At 42.9% G+C, this 18,393-nt stretch overlaps 1 protein-coding gene across 2 annotated transcripts; it reads right to left on the reverse strand.

Annotated features, from left to right (window-relative positions):
- Positions 1-11,883: 11,883 nt before the first annotated feature.
- Positions 11,884-17,303, reverse strand: hpxa (hemopexin a). Of its 2 annotated transcripts, XM_070837764.1 has the most exons (10): positions 17,242-17,303; positions 16,952-16,971; positions 16,754-16,831; positions 16,354-16,511; positions 15,778-15,931; positions 15,244-15,456; positions 14,172-14,267; positions 13,212-13,342; positions 12,966-13,113; positions 11,884-12,113 (listed from the first exon to the last, which is right to left on the reverse strand). In XM_070837764.1, the coding sequence occupies exons 1-10, from the start codon at positions 17,301-17,303 to the stop codon at positions 11,884-11,886; spliced, it is 1,290 nt and encodes a 429-aa protein (XP_070693865.1). The 2 variants fall into 2 exon arrangements, with proteins under 2 accessions (XP_070693865.1, XP_070693864.1); XM_070837763.1 differs by lacking the exon at positions 16,952-16,971 and having other exon boundaries at positions 16,754-16,843; positions 17,243-17,303.
- Between the last annotated feature and the right edge of the window lie 1,090 nt (positions 17,304-18,393).

The following is an 18,393-nucleotide window of genomic DNA, read 5'->3' on the forward strand; positions in this document are numbered from 1 at the left end:
AGAGATTTATTTTTAGGCATCTGAAAGCACTCAGTTAAGGTTAGAGCCATATTGTGGTCATCAAAACAGGTAGTAAAGCCTTTTGCTTGATATACTCGGCCGCCTGGGTGCTGCTCCTGTGGTTAAAGATATTTGAACATTTGAAGTTTTACGACCACACAGCACAAAAGAGCAAATGTGACATCCCCGAGGAAAACAATGATTTAGCTGACAAGGTATTTCTGGCAATGCTTCTCTGTCCAATCGGCCCTTTTGTTAATTTCACACGTTGGTCTCTGGATAAACAGCCAGTAAAAACAGTCACAATGGTGATTTTACATACATTTCAGAAACAAGTCTCAGTTGAGTTCTGTCAGATTAATGCAAAGGCTGCGACAGCACAAGGCTGAACAGACAGAGAGATGCCTGCCTTCTGTGATCACTGTAATAGACCAGTAATCATCTCAGTGCACAACTCGCTTTAATAAGCTAGAAAACACTGTAGAAGAGCCAGTTTGAACCTGTTGAGGGGATCGATCTCCTCGTGGCAGAACAGATGGAATTCGCTATCAGATAAAGTGAAACTGCATCAGAGGATTCAGTGAGAGAAGCATTCAGTTTGGCACCACACCTGGTGCCAAACATCGCAGGCTCACAGCTCTTCCCATAAATGTGCCATAAGGAGCATTAACATAAAAGTTACCTGAATCTGAATGACAAAAAGCAATCACTTAGATAGATGTATGAAGCCAGCTATGTCGTGTTTGGTCTCTTTTTGCTGTGTTTCTGTATTTTCATCATTCAGGTGCTCTCTCTCTCCCTCTCTCTCTCCCTCTCTCTCTCTCTCTCTCTCTGCTGAGGAATGAATAAATCTCCTAGCAGCTCTACATTTACATCTTCAGAGAGGTAAACAACAGACTAAAGTTCACAGAGTGCCGTGCAGAGCGGCGCTGAGCTCCGTGTGAGCTCTCTCGAAGTGATGCTGGTCCAGGGGAAAGGCTGCAGCTCCGTTCAGTCACTGATCTGAATAATGTTTTGTGAATGAGCTGAAAAATAATCGTGCATAGTTACACATACTGGGGATGCCGGTAAAGCATCCCCATCACTTGACCGGCAAACCACGTTCTAAAACTCCAACCACAAAACAAATACTCCTTCAAGAGTTGAGAGCTTTTAGATTTATTTTGCTTCCCCGGCCGAAAGGAACAGCTCATAGTTACATAACGGACTCATCAGCCAATACAAATACATTTACGGTGGGACAAAGCAGCGGACTGGTTTGAGAAAGATGGACCTGGACCTGAAAGTGATACCTGGATCACCTCTCAGTGCTTTTTTCAGCCACACATGGCTCTGCGGATGGCACTGCTAGCTAGCTTGGTCGGTCCACCAATTTGGTCCAGATTGAAGTATCCTGGTTCCCAGAGGATGAATCCTACTGACTGTGGCGATCCCCTTGAGGTTTATATTTTTGGCTGTCTGTGAAATGTCTCAACAACTTTTGGATGGAGCCATGGTGGTGCGAGCACGGTGACCCAGGCCGCACTCGTTCTGCACACTAAGCTGAAGAAGAAGCCAGAGTAAGACCAAGTGAGGTTTGTGTGATCCTCTGACCTTGGAGCTGACAGATCAGCACTTGCTCTGTGAAAGACAGAATAAGACTATAGAGACCCATGTCTGGATATTGTTTCCCAATTAGCCAGAACGGCAGTCATTTCTACAGAGACTGTTGCCAACATCTGAAACAACAGCCAGTGTATTTAGCAATTAGCTGCAGCGCGGCCCAATGGGAGTGGGAGTGTCCTGGCAGGGGGAGAAAACATCAGGGAAGGACCAGGAGACAGAGCAGGGTAGAGACGACTAATTTCCCTCAGGACTCAGATGCACACACAGGCACAAATGCATGAATACAAAATATATACGCACATACGGACACACACACACAGACATACACACTCCACCTCTTTGCATCTTTGATAAAATCCCAGAGGAGTTCAGGGTTGGAGCTACTAGCTGCAGACTGAGTGTTGACCAGTATGTTGTTCTCAGTGTGTCGTGTATCTCTTGTCTAATGAGGAGGTGCCAGTCCCACCAGTTAATTTACCAGAAGACAATCACACACTGACTCACACTGACATTTATAGGCAATTAGGACCTGCCTGAGAAAAGTGTGTGTGTGTTTGTGTCTGTTTGTCTTTGTGCATCTGTGCATGTTTGTGTTGGTGTGTGTGTGTGTGTGTGTGTGTGTGTGTGTGTGTGGTAAGTGCAGCGATTAGGACAACATTTTTATCAGTTCAAAACTGACAGAAGAGCCCTGCAGCTCATTTTGTTTGCATACAGATAATGGGGAGACATTATTTTAATTGCATCTTAACTTGTAAACATTAAATTATGTGTATTTAACAAGGCTTGTAACCAGCACAAGTATCTATGGGATCATTTTCACACCCAGAGACACACTGAAATGACATTTTATCTCACTGACATGGAGTTGGCTTGTGTATTCATGTAAGATATGTACATCTGATAATATGATAGTTTTGGGAAGAATTGCTGCAGAGCATGTCAGTGATAAAAATGCAATTGCAGGTGAAGTTGTGCAGAAAAATGCTGCTGTTCATTAGTGATCTTCATTCCTATCTCCTAGAAAAGTCTACATTTCCTCAAAAGCTGCTTATCATCAACATTAGTTTCATTTCATAAAGACTATAAGTTCAATCTCATATCAAATTCCCATTCACAGTTTCTCAGAATTGTCCTGTTCAATAAAGTTTTGAGGGTGAAATAGAACAAGTGGTTTGTACCTTCAGTCCTCAGATGAACCCATAGAGTCTCTTACAGCCAGTCAAACAGTGCTGAGCGCCGGAGAAGCGATTGCTTGGAGGATCATATGTGATGTAATGCTGCTTGCATCATACTGTATCTCCCCCAGCTGATGACAGTCAGGCCTGTTTCCCCTGCCAGCACATCCCAGCTGCTATGAGGCAATGTAGTCTGCCAGGCACAATACGGCGTGTCAGCCCTCAACAATGGAGAGCTTGTGCTCCCTGGATGGCATCATTGTCACAGCTTTTTTTTCTTTTCTTTTTTTGGAGGGAGGGCTTTGTGAGTTGTTGTTGTTGTTTTTTTATTATTGTTGTTTTTAGCTACATGTCTCCAGCCAGTTATTAACCCTTGCATTGTTGGCTGGGAGACAATAGATGCAGTGCGTGATGATGCACGGCTCATGCACACACTGGATGTGGGTCACGGGAAGGAGAAGGGGTCGGATGCTGTCGTGGGATTGCTGCAGAGAATCTGCACTTCCAGTGATGCCAAACCAGGTCACAAGAGTCAGACACTGTATGCCAAGATGAAGTTTACTAAACCGGAGCTGGAGACCTCAGCTGGGCTTAAGGCCATAACTTATAATTCTAGCTAGCTTACAACTTTTAAAACACAGTCATCCTCTCACAAATGAAAAATTAAGTTCATAAGAAAAAAATCTTGTAGCATATCCACACGTTTTTTAGCTTTTAGAAAACTTTGCTGACTATTTTCCTATTTATGTTACAGGTACACTAATTTAGTCTGAAACGTGGCTTGACACAACTTATTTTCAAAGTTTGGGTCTACCAATAAAAACAGTGTACTCGTAAATTGGCACAATCTGAAACATGCCAGCATTGCTAAAAAAAAAAGGGACAGAAAACCCACACAGTGAGACAGTAAGCTGTGTGATATCATAGCAGATAGAAACGAGAGTGAACACTACAAGAAATGAGCTTGGTCACCAGGGAGGATCATGTGGTGGGAGGAACAAATGTCTCAATAGGTAACAAACATGTTAGATGAGTTGTGCCTTAATGGAGCTGGATCTGGATCTGTTGGATAATTATGGGCGTGTTACTTTGAGTAATGAGCCTCTCTGCTACATAAACAGGTGATCGCCTCAGGCCAGAGTGTGTGCAGCCTCTTCCCCTAAATGATTCATTAAAACTTGAGAGAAACAGTCGTACAAGTGTGGATTTAAACTCATTTAAGTTTAATGATGCAAGCACACAGGCCGAAACCTGATACTAAACTTGTTTATTTATATTTTTGTGTCTCTGTATATCTCAGTACATCTTACAAACGTCAGTTGTGAGATGAAGATTACGGTTAAAACAAAGCCTGAATTATTTATCAAAGAAACCTCTGAATTTCCTCAATCAAAGTGTTTCAACAATCAAAAGATGCCACGGCTTTGCTTTAACGGAAGTATGCATTGTTTTCAGCATGAGTTTCTCTTTTCTAATAGATAAATCATATGCTAATAGACTAACAACAAGCTGAGCCGTCTCTCTCACTGACTCATGATATGGCAGCCTGAGGCTACGTTCACTCTGCAAGTCTCAGGGTTAGTGCAGATTTATTGCTCAGGTCTGATTTTTTTTTTTGTTTTGCTGTTCAAATTATTTCTAAATGTGGCCAATATCAGTGTGAACTGGTCACAGTCCTGAACTCACCTGCAAAAGAGCTTTAAGAAACTGTGTCACTCATACAGCTGAGAGGCCACCGAAGTGTCAGGGTTCATGGTTCTTAGTTATAAATGATGAGGATGAGGATGAGGATGAGGAGAAAGAGAGCCAAATTTCCTCATGGAGGTGTGTGTGCATGTGGAAAAGGTGAGGGGGGAAATGACAGTAAGGGGACCTTCGTCATCATAGTGACAATAATAGATAAATGGTTAAGATAAAGGAACCATCATTGTCACGTACCATCATAAAACAGGACGTTTTGCTGACTTTGTTGATGATAATATCACCTGACATCCTCTCAACATGATTACTGTGGCTGCTAGAGGGCTTTAAACAGATGCTGATTTGGGCCACTGGATGAAACAACCTAAGGCATTCTTCCTGGAGAGCAGTCATGATCAGATCCACATCGGTACAGACACACTGATACCGACCTGCACCAGTACGATCGGCCCAGTTGGACTGAATATGATTTGGACCCGATGGATCTGGTCCGACTGGAGACGCCCTGCAGACCCATGAAGAAGAAGATGTGTCCTTACTTAGTCTTTCAACCTCACACAAGTGTTGTCAAAAAGTAACTCCTGTTCTGCCCCCCCACCCTCTGCTCCCCTGATGTAGAGTTAAAGTCATAATCCCTCCCCCCCTCCCCTCCCCTCTCACCCCTCCATCTCACCAGGTCCCCTGAGCCTTTGCCCGTCCTCATTAGCGGGTATTTTTCCCATGTTTGTTAATTGTGTCCTGCTTTTTGCACCACCTGCCCCTCCCCCCTCCTTCGCCCTCTCTCTTCCTCCTCCCCTCTCTCTCTCTCCCTCTCTCTCTCTCCCTTGCCTCCCCTGCTCATCTGTGCTCTCTAACAGCCACTAATTGTCATCATAAGGATGCATTCGCTGTCACAACTGGAGAACAGACTGCAGACCGACAGTGTGCAGCCTGGCTCCTCTGGCCCCCGGAGGCCTCTGCGCTGGTGTCTGGGGGCCCGGAGGACCTTTGTCAGGCAGGAAACCTTCCTTTGCAACTGTAGTTAATGAAGACAGGGTGAGAATTTTACCTGGCGGAGAGAGAGAGACAGAGAAATAGAGATCTCAGCATAGGAAAACTGAGAATTAGCTGGAAATGAGAGGACTTTATAAATTATGTTTCTAAAAGACAAGACTACAGCAACAGAGCATTAACACATAAGTTCACTACTCAGACTCTGACCACAACTTCTGAAGAGCCCCATATGTTTCTTCTATTTTCCTCCAGGCATTTTCATTAGTATTCAATTTAAAACACCTCTAAACGACGTCCCACCCCTGATCAAACCTCTGTGTCTGTTTGCATCCCCTCAGTTTTCTGCACTCACGCTTCTTCACATGTGTGTAAAGTTAGAAAATCATGGTTCCACTCGCTCCCTGTCTGAAGTATCTCCATGTTTCAAGGCTTCACTTATACATGATGCCATGTTTTAATGACCTAAACATCAAATGGAAATATTCTCAAAGTCTTGTGCATTATTTCATGCACATCTCCCCCAAATCCCACCTGATGTAGTTTTTTGGAAACTTTTCTGGTAGAATTTTACATGAATTGAGATTTGTTTTTCTAAGAATTGAGCATCTTCTGAAGGCAAATATTAATGCACATTCAACCAATTCCTGCAGTAGTTATTAATCTGTAAAACACTTTTCATTTTTATCACCACAGTTGGATTTTAAAAAGGTCAAAAAAAATTTAAATCAAACACAAACTTCTGTGTAACTACGGTGGGAAGGACACGTTTTGCCCAACGGGTCGCAGGGCTTTAAGAACAGATCCTAAAGTTATTTTTACTGTCACCTGGAACTTAAAGCAGACTTTATATTTAAAAAGAAAATCTGTGGCATAGTCATTCACATTTGACTTGAACAGTATTTCTAACCATATTTTTTACTTTGTGTAAAGCTGACATTTAAGATGGTGCAGGATTTTTCTTTAAACTTCATCTAATAAGTGAGTCCACAGATCTGTGTTTGTGTGTCTGCATGCATGTTTGTGTCTATGTGTGCAGGCGAGCATGTGTCTCCACACACACACATCTTAGCGCATGTGTGCGTGTTTGTGTGCAAGTGGGAATATGCGCTTTGTGGCATGTGTGCCCTCAGCATGGGGCCATGGCGGCCCCGTGCCGGCCAGCTGGAGGCACAATCTGTTGAGGGGGTCCGCTGCTCAGTGGTGGGAGGTCGGCCGGACCCACAACGACGCCCCGACCATTTGCCCCAGCCTCCCCTCTGACCAGGACGTGCAGTTTGGCAGGCCCAGCCAGGGACTGACAGCTCTGCACAACCCAATCCACAAGACACCGTGGAGGAGGAGGAGGTGGAGGTGGAGGAGGAAGAGGAAGAGGAGAGAGGAGAGGAAATGGAGGTGGTGGCAACTTTTCGGGAGGGAGGGAATGGGAGACTGCTCACAGCAAGGCAGCAAAAGCAGCAGCAGAGCAAAGTGCAGGCACGCCGCCAACTGCAGAGCGAAGTAGATTAAGACGGACAGGAAGGCAGAGAAAAAGTTTACAGTACAGACAGACGAAGGAGGGTGGAGTGGAAGAGAGGAAGGTGAAGAGAAAAGGGCAGAGAGGGAGGTAACGAGAGACAAAGGAGAGAGGAGGCAGAGTGGGAGCAAAGAGGATGCATTTGGGGAGGTGGATGAGAACAGAGAGAACAAGGAAGTGTGTTTGTTGTGTTCGGACATCTGTTTGAAAGCTAAAATTAAGAAGAGATATTTTCTGCCTTCCATCTTTCTGCAGTAAACTAATCCTGATGTATATATATATATATATTTTCTAAGTTACAGACAGCTTGAAGTCACACACAGCGCCCTGACATGGGCCTCTGTGGGCTTTTATAGAAAACTAACAAAATATGGGACAAACTGCTTCCCGCCCCCCAAACAGGTTGTGGGTGTGGTGTTGATGAGACACTTCTAACGTTGCAGTCACTAATATAAGAGAAACAGCGCTCTCAGCATGCCTTGTTTTTCTAATTAATTCTGGGTTCAAGCAGGATAGAAATATAAATTCAATTAACAGCAAATACACAGTTAGATATGGAGGAAAAGGTTTTGGCTGTCCGGTAAATGCAGCTGTGCATTGATTCCCTCTGAACGAACATGATGACACATTGATGAGCTTTTGCAGAATACTGCTAACTTTAGCTTTTACTGCTAGCTGGAGTTTGGCTCCACCTCAACCGAGTCTTAATCCTATGAAGATGTGAACCACGGCTAACGTCAAGTCTAGTCAGGTCTATTAAGCCATATGAATTCTAAACAAAGATGTGATAGATAGATAGATATTTGTTATTTTAACGTCATCTGACAAAATCAGAAAGTTAGAGACGACTAAAGGTCGTCTTCTAAACTTTACTGGCACGGAGCCGCAGACTCTCAGCGGGCAGCTTAGGCTGTTGTTTTACTACATACACACACTGAAACATCACGCTGGAGTTTTAACATTACGCTGCTTTGGAAAAACTCCATTTTGGACGGAGGAAAAACTTTTTGATACAGATGTCTTATTATTAGTTATTCTAACTCCTTAGTTATCAGGTCAAACTAGTCAACTCAAGTTAATTTTACTTACATATATATTAAAAGGGCTTTACAATCTGCACAGCATACAACAACCTCTAAGAAAAACTCCTCCTAAAAACATGTTCATGGGTGAGACTAACGCCCATTTAGCAACCAAAGAAAACTAAAATAAAAGAAATTGCAAGTAGTGTTAAACCCAATAAAACTGTGTTTTTTCTAGCTGCCACACTGAAATGATTTTTCCAATTATTTGCTAAATGTCAAAATAAAGTTGTTTTATTTAGTTATGATAATAAACAAAAGTTATTGTCACAGACAAACAGCCCAACAGTTGGGAACCATTATGCTTAACGTTCCTGTGAGGATCATTTGCAGGCAGGATGTTTTAAATTCATAGTTGGATCACAAAGTTAGAATTTAAGAAAAAACAAAGACTCTCAGTCAGATTGTTGTTTAGAGTCATGTTTTGCCGATAGCATCTTCAACGCTAATGTTCTCATCAACAAGTCATGTCTTCACCTACTGTGCTGGAATACTTTAAGAAGAAGTGGCCTAAAGGGCCTTTTCCCTGAGCTGTGTGTGTGTGTGTGTGTGTGTGTGTGTGTGTGTGTGTGTGTGTGTGTGTGTGTGTGTGTCTTTGCCAGCCTGGTTCGCTGCTCTCTCTGACAGTTTGATGCAGGGCACCGAGGTTACATCTGAGGGAGTGTTTTTAGCGGTCACCAGCCTACAGAGGGGACGCTAGCTGGCACCATCTGGTCATGAGATCCAACGTTTATCTGGCACAGTCTTGGCCAATGTCCATACCTGCTTGTTCTACACACACACACACACACACACACACACACACACACACACACACACACACACACACACACACACACACACTAGCTGGGGGTCAAGCTACCCTAAACGACAGGCTGAGAGCAGATGTCCGTCAACCCTCCCAGTCCAGTTAATTAAGCAGCATCACAAACAGCAATGAGACAGCACACACACACACACACACACACACACACACACACACACACACACACATACATGCACAAGCATACCGTACATGCCCACAGACAATCTAACGGCTGTTTGTCCTTAGAGGAGGCATAGATAGCAACAAAGGCAGCGTATACTGTGTGTGTGTGTGTGTGTGTGTGTGTGTGTGATATGAAACATTTTGTCACTTAAAGGCTGCAAACAAAGATGAAAGTGAGAGTTACTGGAGCTTGTTAGAGCAGGTCTGAGCCGTCAGCCGTGACTGTGTGAAGCTGGTTTCTCTGTAATATACTGTTGTGTTATATAGTTGTTACACTTTCACAGACTGACTGCGGCGGCTTTGCAAAAGGTTTTAAAGGTTTTAAAGGTTTTAAATGGAGGATTTTGATCACTGCCTAGCTATTAGCTCTTTTGCAAACTCAGGACAGAGGTAGAAAGAGCACAGTATGGTTTTTTATTATCATTATTCACTCTGTCTTTGATGAAACATGATAGTTCAGACACCAGCAAGCAGATTAAGTTTGGCTTTTTTAAGTTTTGCCATTTCATGTAGTCAGTAGAAACCATTTCCATCCACCTGTGCATGTTCAAGGGGGATGTGGTGGCGCTTGTAGGCAACTTCACAGTTTTGATTACCAACATGGGGCCCTGCTCCATGTTCCTCTCTCTTCACAACAACAGAATGAGTGCGAGAGGACATGATCTCATATTGCAAATGTGGTAAAACAGATGATTCACATTCAGTTTTGCTGAAATTTCAGAACTCCACGTAAAAGATTTGAACTGAAACGAATCTGTCATCATCTCTCAAGAACGCTGTACACATTATTACCTGGCTGAAACTAATGCAGACTAACACGACAGTCCTGTAATGAATTCCCCTTCGTGAAGGTTATTATGTCTTGTGGAGGTGCTGATCCAACTGTATGGTGATTTAGTCTGTGCTGCTTTTGAACTGTGCTGCAGTTTTGATTTAGTCTATTAGTCTATATTTAGAGTAGACTGGACACTTAGGGACACTAAGACTAAAACATTATATTAATATTAAAGAAGCTACCGCTGTCACACTTTTCTCATTAGACTCATCGCCCACATTTGATGTATGAGTGCTGTTGCGCTGGCAGCCTGGACTATAGTGGACTGTGGCATCATATCAAGACTGGTGAAGGGCCTCAGTGTTTCTCCCGCTATTGTCATCCCAGCAAGCGGTGGGGTGAAGTGAGGGATTGTGTGATCCAATGAAGCGTGTTGTTATCAAAGACTTCAGCTCTGGTCATGAAGCTGACATCACCCGATTGCCTCAGTTTGGAGCTGCGCAATGAACAGCAGGTCACTGAGGACGGGAGGGAGAACCCCGAAACCACCGCAAAGCCTTGTTTTGTTAATGACCGAAGCCTTCGTCCTCTGTTTATCAGGCCAGTGGTTGCTAGAAAGCCATTTCTTTGTAGCAAAAGAAGGCAGTTAAGCCACCGCTTCGTACTGAATGAAAGGGGTTTTGTTGATTTCAGATCTGTTACCCTGTGAGCAGAGCCGTACACTGAACCCTTCGTGTTTGGACTCAGAGTCAGATTTAAGTCACAAAAATGAGGATTTGAGACTGGACTCAGACACGACCCTCTAAAGACTTGACTCGGAAGGCAAATAATCCCAGTCAAGTCAAGTTCTGACCTGGTAAAAACCTGGAACAATATGATAGTAAGACAGCAGCAAACAGGCCTCACGTGGCTACAAAGGCTGAATGTCTATCAGGCCTGTGCACTGGAAGCACCACAGTTTAGAGATTTACTTGCAATTTGAACCATACCGATCTTTTTAGTCATAAATGCATGACCCGTTTGGAGAAGTGTAAGTTGAGTTGTGTAGTTTTAAACAATCCCTGATCCTACAGCAGTGTTGAAAAGATGGATCCACTGGCAGGTACCTGAGAGCTGATGCATTAAAATCAGTATCATTTTGCAAGTACAGTCTTTTGGGGCTTCACATGAAAAAGAATTGCTCCCTGTGGTTTTCTCTAATCTGTCTCGGCGTACGCCTCAAAGGAATATAATGATATCACACCTGCACTGACTTATCTTTGCCGCTCTGCTGGAGAGAAACAAGGCAGCCACAAACACACAGGCTGAGCGAAACACAAGTTTCACTGTGGATCAAGCTGCTTCCTGAAGTGGGACTCTGCCCTCTACTGGTGAAAACCCCAAACTTCTATCAAAGTAAAAAGCTGCTAAAGGTCCCGTTCACTTTTCAGAGGAGCTGCATGACGGAGACAAGGTTCACTTAATGAATTACTAACTTGACCTACAGAGTCTTTTAGTCAGCGCTCAGTAAGTCAGCAGGAAATTAACAGAATGCAATTCAACCAATATGGGCGATAACATTTCTGACAGTAAATGAATGAACTCGACTCCAATTTGGCTGTTACTGTATTTCAGAGAAGTTCCTCTTGTCTTTTGCAAGTGTGTCTCTTTTGTTAGTTCTCACTGCACACGGCAACCAAAACTAGTTTACCCTCAAGTCTAATTTTAACCGTGTCAAATCAAGACTCTGTTTTCTGTGTGATTGAAATTATTAGGAGATGAAATTCGAGAAAAACACTGTTGTTTCCCTTCTTTATTCACAACAACAACGTGCAAAATGAATCACAGAAAAACAACTAGATTGATTATGAAGAGTAAGAACCTTCCAAAAGGAAAAATAACAGACGACGACGACGAGACTCTGTCTGTAAGCATGTGTAGTCGAAAGCTTAGCAGCTTGTTGTTCTTGTTGGTCTTTCTGCATGATGTTTTTGTTGCTGTTGTTTTTCCATGTTTCACCACGTTGTATGTGACATTATGCACAATCCATTCAGTCCTATAACACAAGCCTCCTAGTGATCACAGCCAAATATCTCCAGAGAGACCTTGTGCTGCTCAGGCAGAGACCTGCCAGCAACGAGCAGCATCGGGCTGGCGAAATGGTAGAAGTGGTTCCCTTTGATCACTTTGATTCCTTCAGAGTTGCACAAGGCAGCGTCAACAGATTTGAAGAGGGAAATCGGTCGCTCGTTGCCTGCAACATGAGGGCTGGCCTTCATATCCACATCATACATGGTGTGACCTGGAGGAGAGCAGGCAGCAAGAGAGTTGTGATCAGTTGTGGAGAGCACAAGAAGGGTCATTTTTACAGAGATGAAGCTCTGACCTGGACTTTTGTGATTAAAGTGAAGTCATTTCCCAGTATGCATCGTTTGCTGGTCTGGACTTCAGACATCTCGATCAAAACTGGGCTGATTTCGATTGACAAGTGACGCTTTTTTTTACGCCTTAGGGTTACGTGTAGCTATCGCTCCAGCAGAACAGCAACACATGTGAACAAGAGTCTGCAGCCACGCTAGCTTCTCTGTGCCAACATCATCAGGACTGTGTGCACCAAATTACATCGCAAATCATGCAGCAGTTGTTGATTTCACTCAACACACCAAATTTGGTGAGATTTGAGATATTTAAACGATTCGCCCTTTGGAGATTGTGAATTTAAAGACAATCCACCCAAACGTTTATAGCACAAGATCCAAAGTGGTGGTTTAAACTGGTTTTGATGACCTCTTTGGACCAGTTTTGCTAATAATATATATATATATACTTTCCCACTATTACTCTGCTCACATTACTCATGTGGATGCTGTTTGCTGCAGCAGCTCCCTCCGCCCTCCTAACTTCTTCCTCATTTAATATACTTTTGGTTTTCTTCATTTAACCCAGATTTAACACTGAATAACATTTACTTATTAAGGGAGGATGAGTTCTCTCAGCAGAATTGCTGCTTTTCCGGCTCTGATGTTTTGAGAGCAGAGACCAGTTGCTTCACTGTCGTGTCTCTGCCTTCTTTAGACATCTACGTGATCCCATAGTTCGTTCATGGACTGTCGTCTGCCTTGTGTGTTACTCTGGATGCTGCCTGTGTCTTTACCTTTGATGATGTGAGCAGTGTGCTCGTCATTGCAGATAAATGCAGCATCAATGGGACCCTCGATGCCCAGCTCCTCCTTTACAGGCTTGGGGTAGCCGTCCAGGTGGGTGTGTGGCTCCCCAACTTTATAAACAAAGATGTGCTCATCCTGACACAAAGGAAGAGATCGTACATGTTGTGTGTTTTAGCCTTGAGGAAAAGGTGTTGGAGCTATAAGATGAGTGTGTTCTTGCCTCCGTACTTTACCTTGATCATGTAAAGGTGGTCCTGGTAAGAGAAAACAGCATCCACCTCGCTGTGCAGCTCCTTGAAGGCGTGCTCGATGGTGTCAGCCTGCAGTGTGTCATTGCCCTCATCTTTACGGAGGAAATGATGGCCTGCAAGACAATAGACTCGCTTAGATGCTGCAAAACGCAAACGCGGTAGTAAGGCTGGAAAGTCACAGTCCAAATGATCCCCACTAATCACCTGCAACTCCACTACTTTGTAGTCTCTCAGCCAGCGTGGCTGTTGGAAGTCTTACTGATCTGAAACTAATCCTAATACCTCCCCAAACCTAATCTTTATTTTCAAAAATAAGAGACACAATCTGAAAGGAAACCACAGAGAGAAAGATCTGGTTCAAATAGACCAAGACGACCCTGAATGGAGCTGATAAAGACGAACACACTCAATTCTTCAAAGATTATAACTCAGGATCCAGGTCAAGTTTCTGTACCGACTCAACCCACACAGACCTCCACTGGCTGGTGAACAACTGGTGTTCAATAGGATCTATTTCATTTAGCTGGTGGAACACTTTACTGTATTTCTCAGTAGTTTGATGTTGTGGCTAAAATACGGCTCAGCTGTTTATACAAAATATCATTAGTGTTAGATTTTGGCAAGAAAATATGAGTGTTTGGACTGAGGAGAGGAGGATGCTGGAGGTCCACTGGGATCTGCATCCAACCCGTGTAGTAGTTTAACATTTTGGGAAACACACTTCATGGCTTGGAGTTAGATGAGAAGATCAAAACAACTCTTATGTCTGAGACCAAACTATGACTTCAGCTTAGTTTGGCATAAAGACAGCTCAGTAATAAACATCAATATTAGTTTGTGACTTTGTTTGCGGTTCATTAAGAATTGTTTTCCGGCACATAACTCTCCATAACTCTCCGCCGCCTGATCCCAAAGCATTGGGGAACCATTTCCAGACCTCACCTCTGAAGGCATACATGTTTCCAGCGCTGTCAGAGGTGATGGCGTCCAGGTGGACGCGGCTGCAGCGCTCCCTCTCCACGGGGTCGCTGTCATCGCCTGAACAGCAAACATAATGCTGACGTTAAATATGGATTCATAGCTCTGTCTGTGCTCAGCATGGCCTCCAAACTGACTCAAACATGCTCAGCAGAGTATTTTATCATTGCTTCATTAATTTGTAACATCGCTCTTAAACAAATGCGACGTTGATGGGAACTCTGATGAGCCTTCGTGGCCTTTAAATCACATTTTAATGTGCCTCTGTGTCAGATTCGGAGGGAAACTCTACTGGATTGCTTTTACATCCAGAAACAGACTGTGTTCAGAGATAAAAATAGATTTTTGGAACTGGAAGGAGTGAGTGACCTTCTGAAACCTCGCTTCCAAAATATTTATCACATTTGGTGAAGGAAAAGACAGAAGGTGGATCAGGAAGTCATCACATGTGAGTTTAGATACCACTTCACTGACACTAACATACTAATGGCTTAAAATATGCTTGTTCTTTTTGGTAATGTTTGATTTGAAGGCGTCACTTTGGGCTCAGGGTCATTGTGACAGCATTTCCCATTGATTTCAAACCAATCACATCGATTAATGCAGAGAATAATCAGCAGATCAATCCACAATGAAAAGAATCATTAGCTAATAGTTCAAAATGAGCTCGACCTCAACCAACTGCAGCACTAAAATGCACCAGCAATACGTAATAGTATTTAATAGAACACATAATAATGCAGAGGACAGTTTTCTGATTTCAATACTTGAACTATATTTTGCTGATTATCTGTAAAGCAGCATTTTATATCTATTTTAATCGGACAGAGGAGTCATCAGTCATCAGGTCAGCTGATAATGTAAACTGGGTCATCTGTCACACAAACAGACTCAAGGTCCATTCACGTTCTTTCTTCCAGAGCTTTTTATGGATGAACTTCTGGAATATTCTCTCTCTGAACGTTTCACCCTCTGCAGGGATACAGGGACTCAGACTGATATTCAGGAATACAGCGCTGAATGATTTATCACTTACTAAACTTGGAGCATCTCATGAAGTAGTCGCGCGCCTCTTTGGGGTATTTGCCGTGCACCTCACCAGTCTTTGGGTCAAACTTGGAGAACATGTGTCCGTGGAAGCAGTAAAAGTGCTCCATAAAGTGGAAGGCAGACGTGCAGTTTGGCATGGACTTGAACTCTTTCGCTTCCACAGCCTTGGTTCTGACGTTGTAGTGGTAGACGTCGTGTCCTACGGAAACAAGAGATATGTTTCAAAGTTATTCATTAGTACTGAGAAATGGCCTCAAGGCTTTGAGGTTGAAACTGAGCATTATCAGGCTACTATATTTATGAAAAGATGTGCAGAAAAGGCCAGGCCAAACAAAGCAAAGACCCAAAACTAAAAGTGCTTTATGAAGCAATTTCTTTAAAGAAAATTGTTAATTTGCATCCAGACAAGAACCCTGAAAGAAAAACATATTCACAATAAACATTTTTCACTTGATCTGACTCACTTATCACTAAAACAAACCCCACAATACAATGAGGAAGCTGAGGAATGTGCACTGACCCTTGAAGAAGATGACCGAGTCTTCATCACACTCTGGCTTGGGACACCCCACAGCAGCATCCAGGTGGTCGGGGATTCCAGGGAAGACTTCGGAGATGTCCTTGGGGTAGCCGTCCTCCAGCTTGTGTTGGTAATAGCTGAACACCTTTGTGTCCTGTAGCAAAGGATCAGCAGATTAGACTATCAAGTAATTATGCTTGAACAATTAAAATACAGATAAGTAGTGATGACACACTCTTTTTTGTTTTGTCTTATGTGGCTGAGCCATTACACAAAGTCTTACATCCGATTACACGAGTAAAAAGTTCATTTTGAGCAAGATAAAAAGTCTTTTTCAACAAGGTCACTGAATCTGAAGACATGAACCTCTCTTACTAATGAGTGCTCTACGGTGAGATTAGAAAATAACAAGCCGATACAGTTGTTACACACCCTGACAGCAGCTGAAAAAAAATAACCCAGTGAATGTCTCTAATCTCGAACGTGTTCCCTGGAGAGTTAACTTTTACGTGATATGATACTTTTAATCTCAATTTTGATCTTAACATGGAGAGACTTTATAAAACTGGACCGTACCAAGAAGAAGAATATGTGATCGTGATCAGAGGGGCTGTCCTCGTAGTGCATGCGGAAGGCAGCGTCGACGTGGCCCAGGTGGTGATGGTCATCCAGCTCAGCAAAGGACTCATTTGACAGCTCAGCTTTGCCATGGAAGCCCTTGAACAGATGGTCGCCTGATTGGAAACACAGGACTCAGACTTCAGATGGAAGATACAAACGTTCTTCTGCAGCTCGTGAGTCGAAATTATTATACAAAAAGCAAGTCTGACTGACTTAGTGCTCTGTTATCACTTGACTCGTGCTTAAGTGTGATTTGTTTTGGGGACATTAGGAAAGCAACTTCCTGCTGTATTGAGGTAAAGCCTAAAAGCCTACCTAAAGCCTGCCCATGATTCTACAATAGGGAGGGATTTACCCTTGAAAAAGTATGGGATTCCCTCTTCGTTCACTGCAACGGCGTCCATCTCAAGGCCTTGGCAGCGGTCAAGATCAGCTGCAGGATGTCAGGAATGTAAAATCATGTTTTTAAATGAAGTGTTAACATTCATAACGAGAAATATCTAATGGCTGACTGGTGAGGATGTGAAACTGGTGATGCTTTCTACCAACTCACCGTGTGCGTGAGCCTCTTGCCTGGTTAAACAGAACAGAAAAAGAAAATCATTGTCATTTCAGATCTGCTGTTTGAAAGAGCTGCTTCACATTTAGGATTTTAGATACAATTCATGAAGAGCAGCAAAGTAAAAATCCCCCATATTATAGTGTGAGAGTGTGATCATGGTTGAAAAAGTGTTGTAGCAGCTGTGTTTACACAGAAAAACATTTAACTGCAAGTTAAACTGCAACCAGCAGAAATAAAAACTCTAAAGAATTAAGTTTCTGGTTAAAGGCATTAATGCTTACGGGTCAGCCCAGGCCAGGACCAGGGCCAGGCAGAAGCACAGGACGTGGGCAAGCAGCCTCATGGTGAGCAGTCCTCTGGAGAGCCGGACAAAAGGTGCCTCGGCTGCTGCTGCGGCAAACATTTATATTGTTGTGTGGCAAAGGTGGGCGACATCATGTGGACGCCCACGAAGACGCCCACAGTGTTTGATGTGCTCCACCCCACTCATCCCACCGCTCAGACCAGACCAGCTACCAGGAAAGTGAGTGCTGGAGAGATTCACAGAATTTAGATTGCTCCCTTTTCACCATAAAAATCTCAAAAACACTTCAAACTGAAGCAGCTTGCTGAAGATGTTTATGCAGCGTTGATTTCCACTGTATAATAAAATGTGATCATTCTTAATAAATGTAAAGCCATAGAGCAGCTGCAAATCTAAATGTAGAAAATGGGTATAAATGTAGTGATTGTTACTCTAACAAAGGCTGACTGACAGTTTATTTTTTATCATTTTGCATGATAGTATAAAGCAATAATCAACAGCTGCTAAGAAATATATTCCAGAATATTCCAGAAGTCAGATCCACACCCTGGTCTAACTCTGAGAGGTAACTAACCCAGAGCACCGACAAGAATAAATAAAAACTGCTGACCAGTGCACTTCTCAGTCCTCAAAAACTACTGTTGTGTAACGTTTTTATGGTGAATATTAACAGAGTAGTAATGACTTATGAAATCAAGAGTGGACTTCTTTGTGGAGCACAAGCACACGCCGGTGTGCATTTTTAATATAAAACCTAGTTCTTTATATGCATCCTATTAGGTACAGTTATAAATTATGAAGCATTGTGAAGTAAAGTTTGGACCCTAAGAGAAGTCTGTGAATCTGAAGTGGATGGAAAATGTGTAGAAATGTGAAAAAAAAAAAAAAAAGAAATTATGAAATATCAGTATTTTCTTATCACTCAACAACTCCCATAAGGTTTGGGGTGTAGAAGCTGCCAATAAAATAATCATTGTTGAGTCTTTTTCGAAGTATATTATTTTCAGACAGACTGATGGAAATGCTGACACAAATGAAAATGAAGCCAGTCTGCAAGAACAAAAGGCTCCACAGAGATTTCTCCAGCAGCAGCTTTCAGCACGAGGATAATGTTTTCAGATATTCTAAC

Source organism: Pempheris klunzingeri, chromosome 10 (genome assembly GCF_042242105.1).
Source record: "Pempheris klunzingeri isolate RE-2024b chromosome 10, fPemKlu1.hap1, whole genome shotgun sequence".
Classification (NCBI taxonomy): Eukaryota; Metazoa; Chordata; class Actinopteri; order Acropomatiformes; family Pempheridae; genus Pempheris; species Pempheris klunzingeri.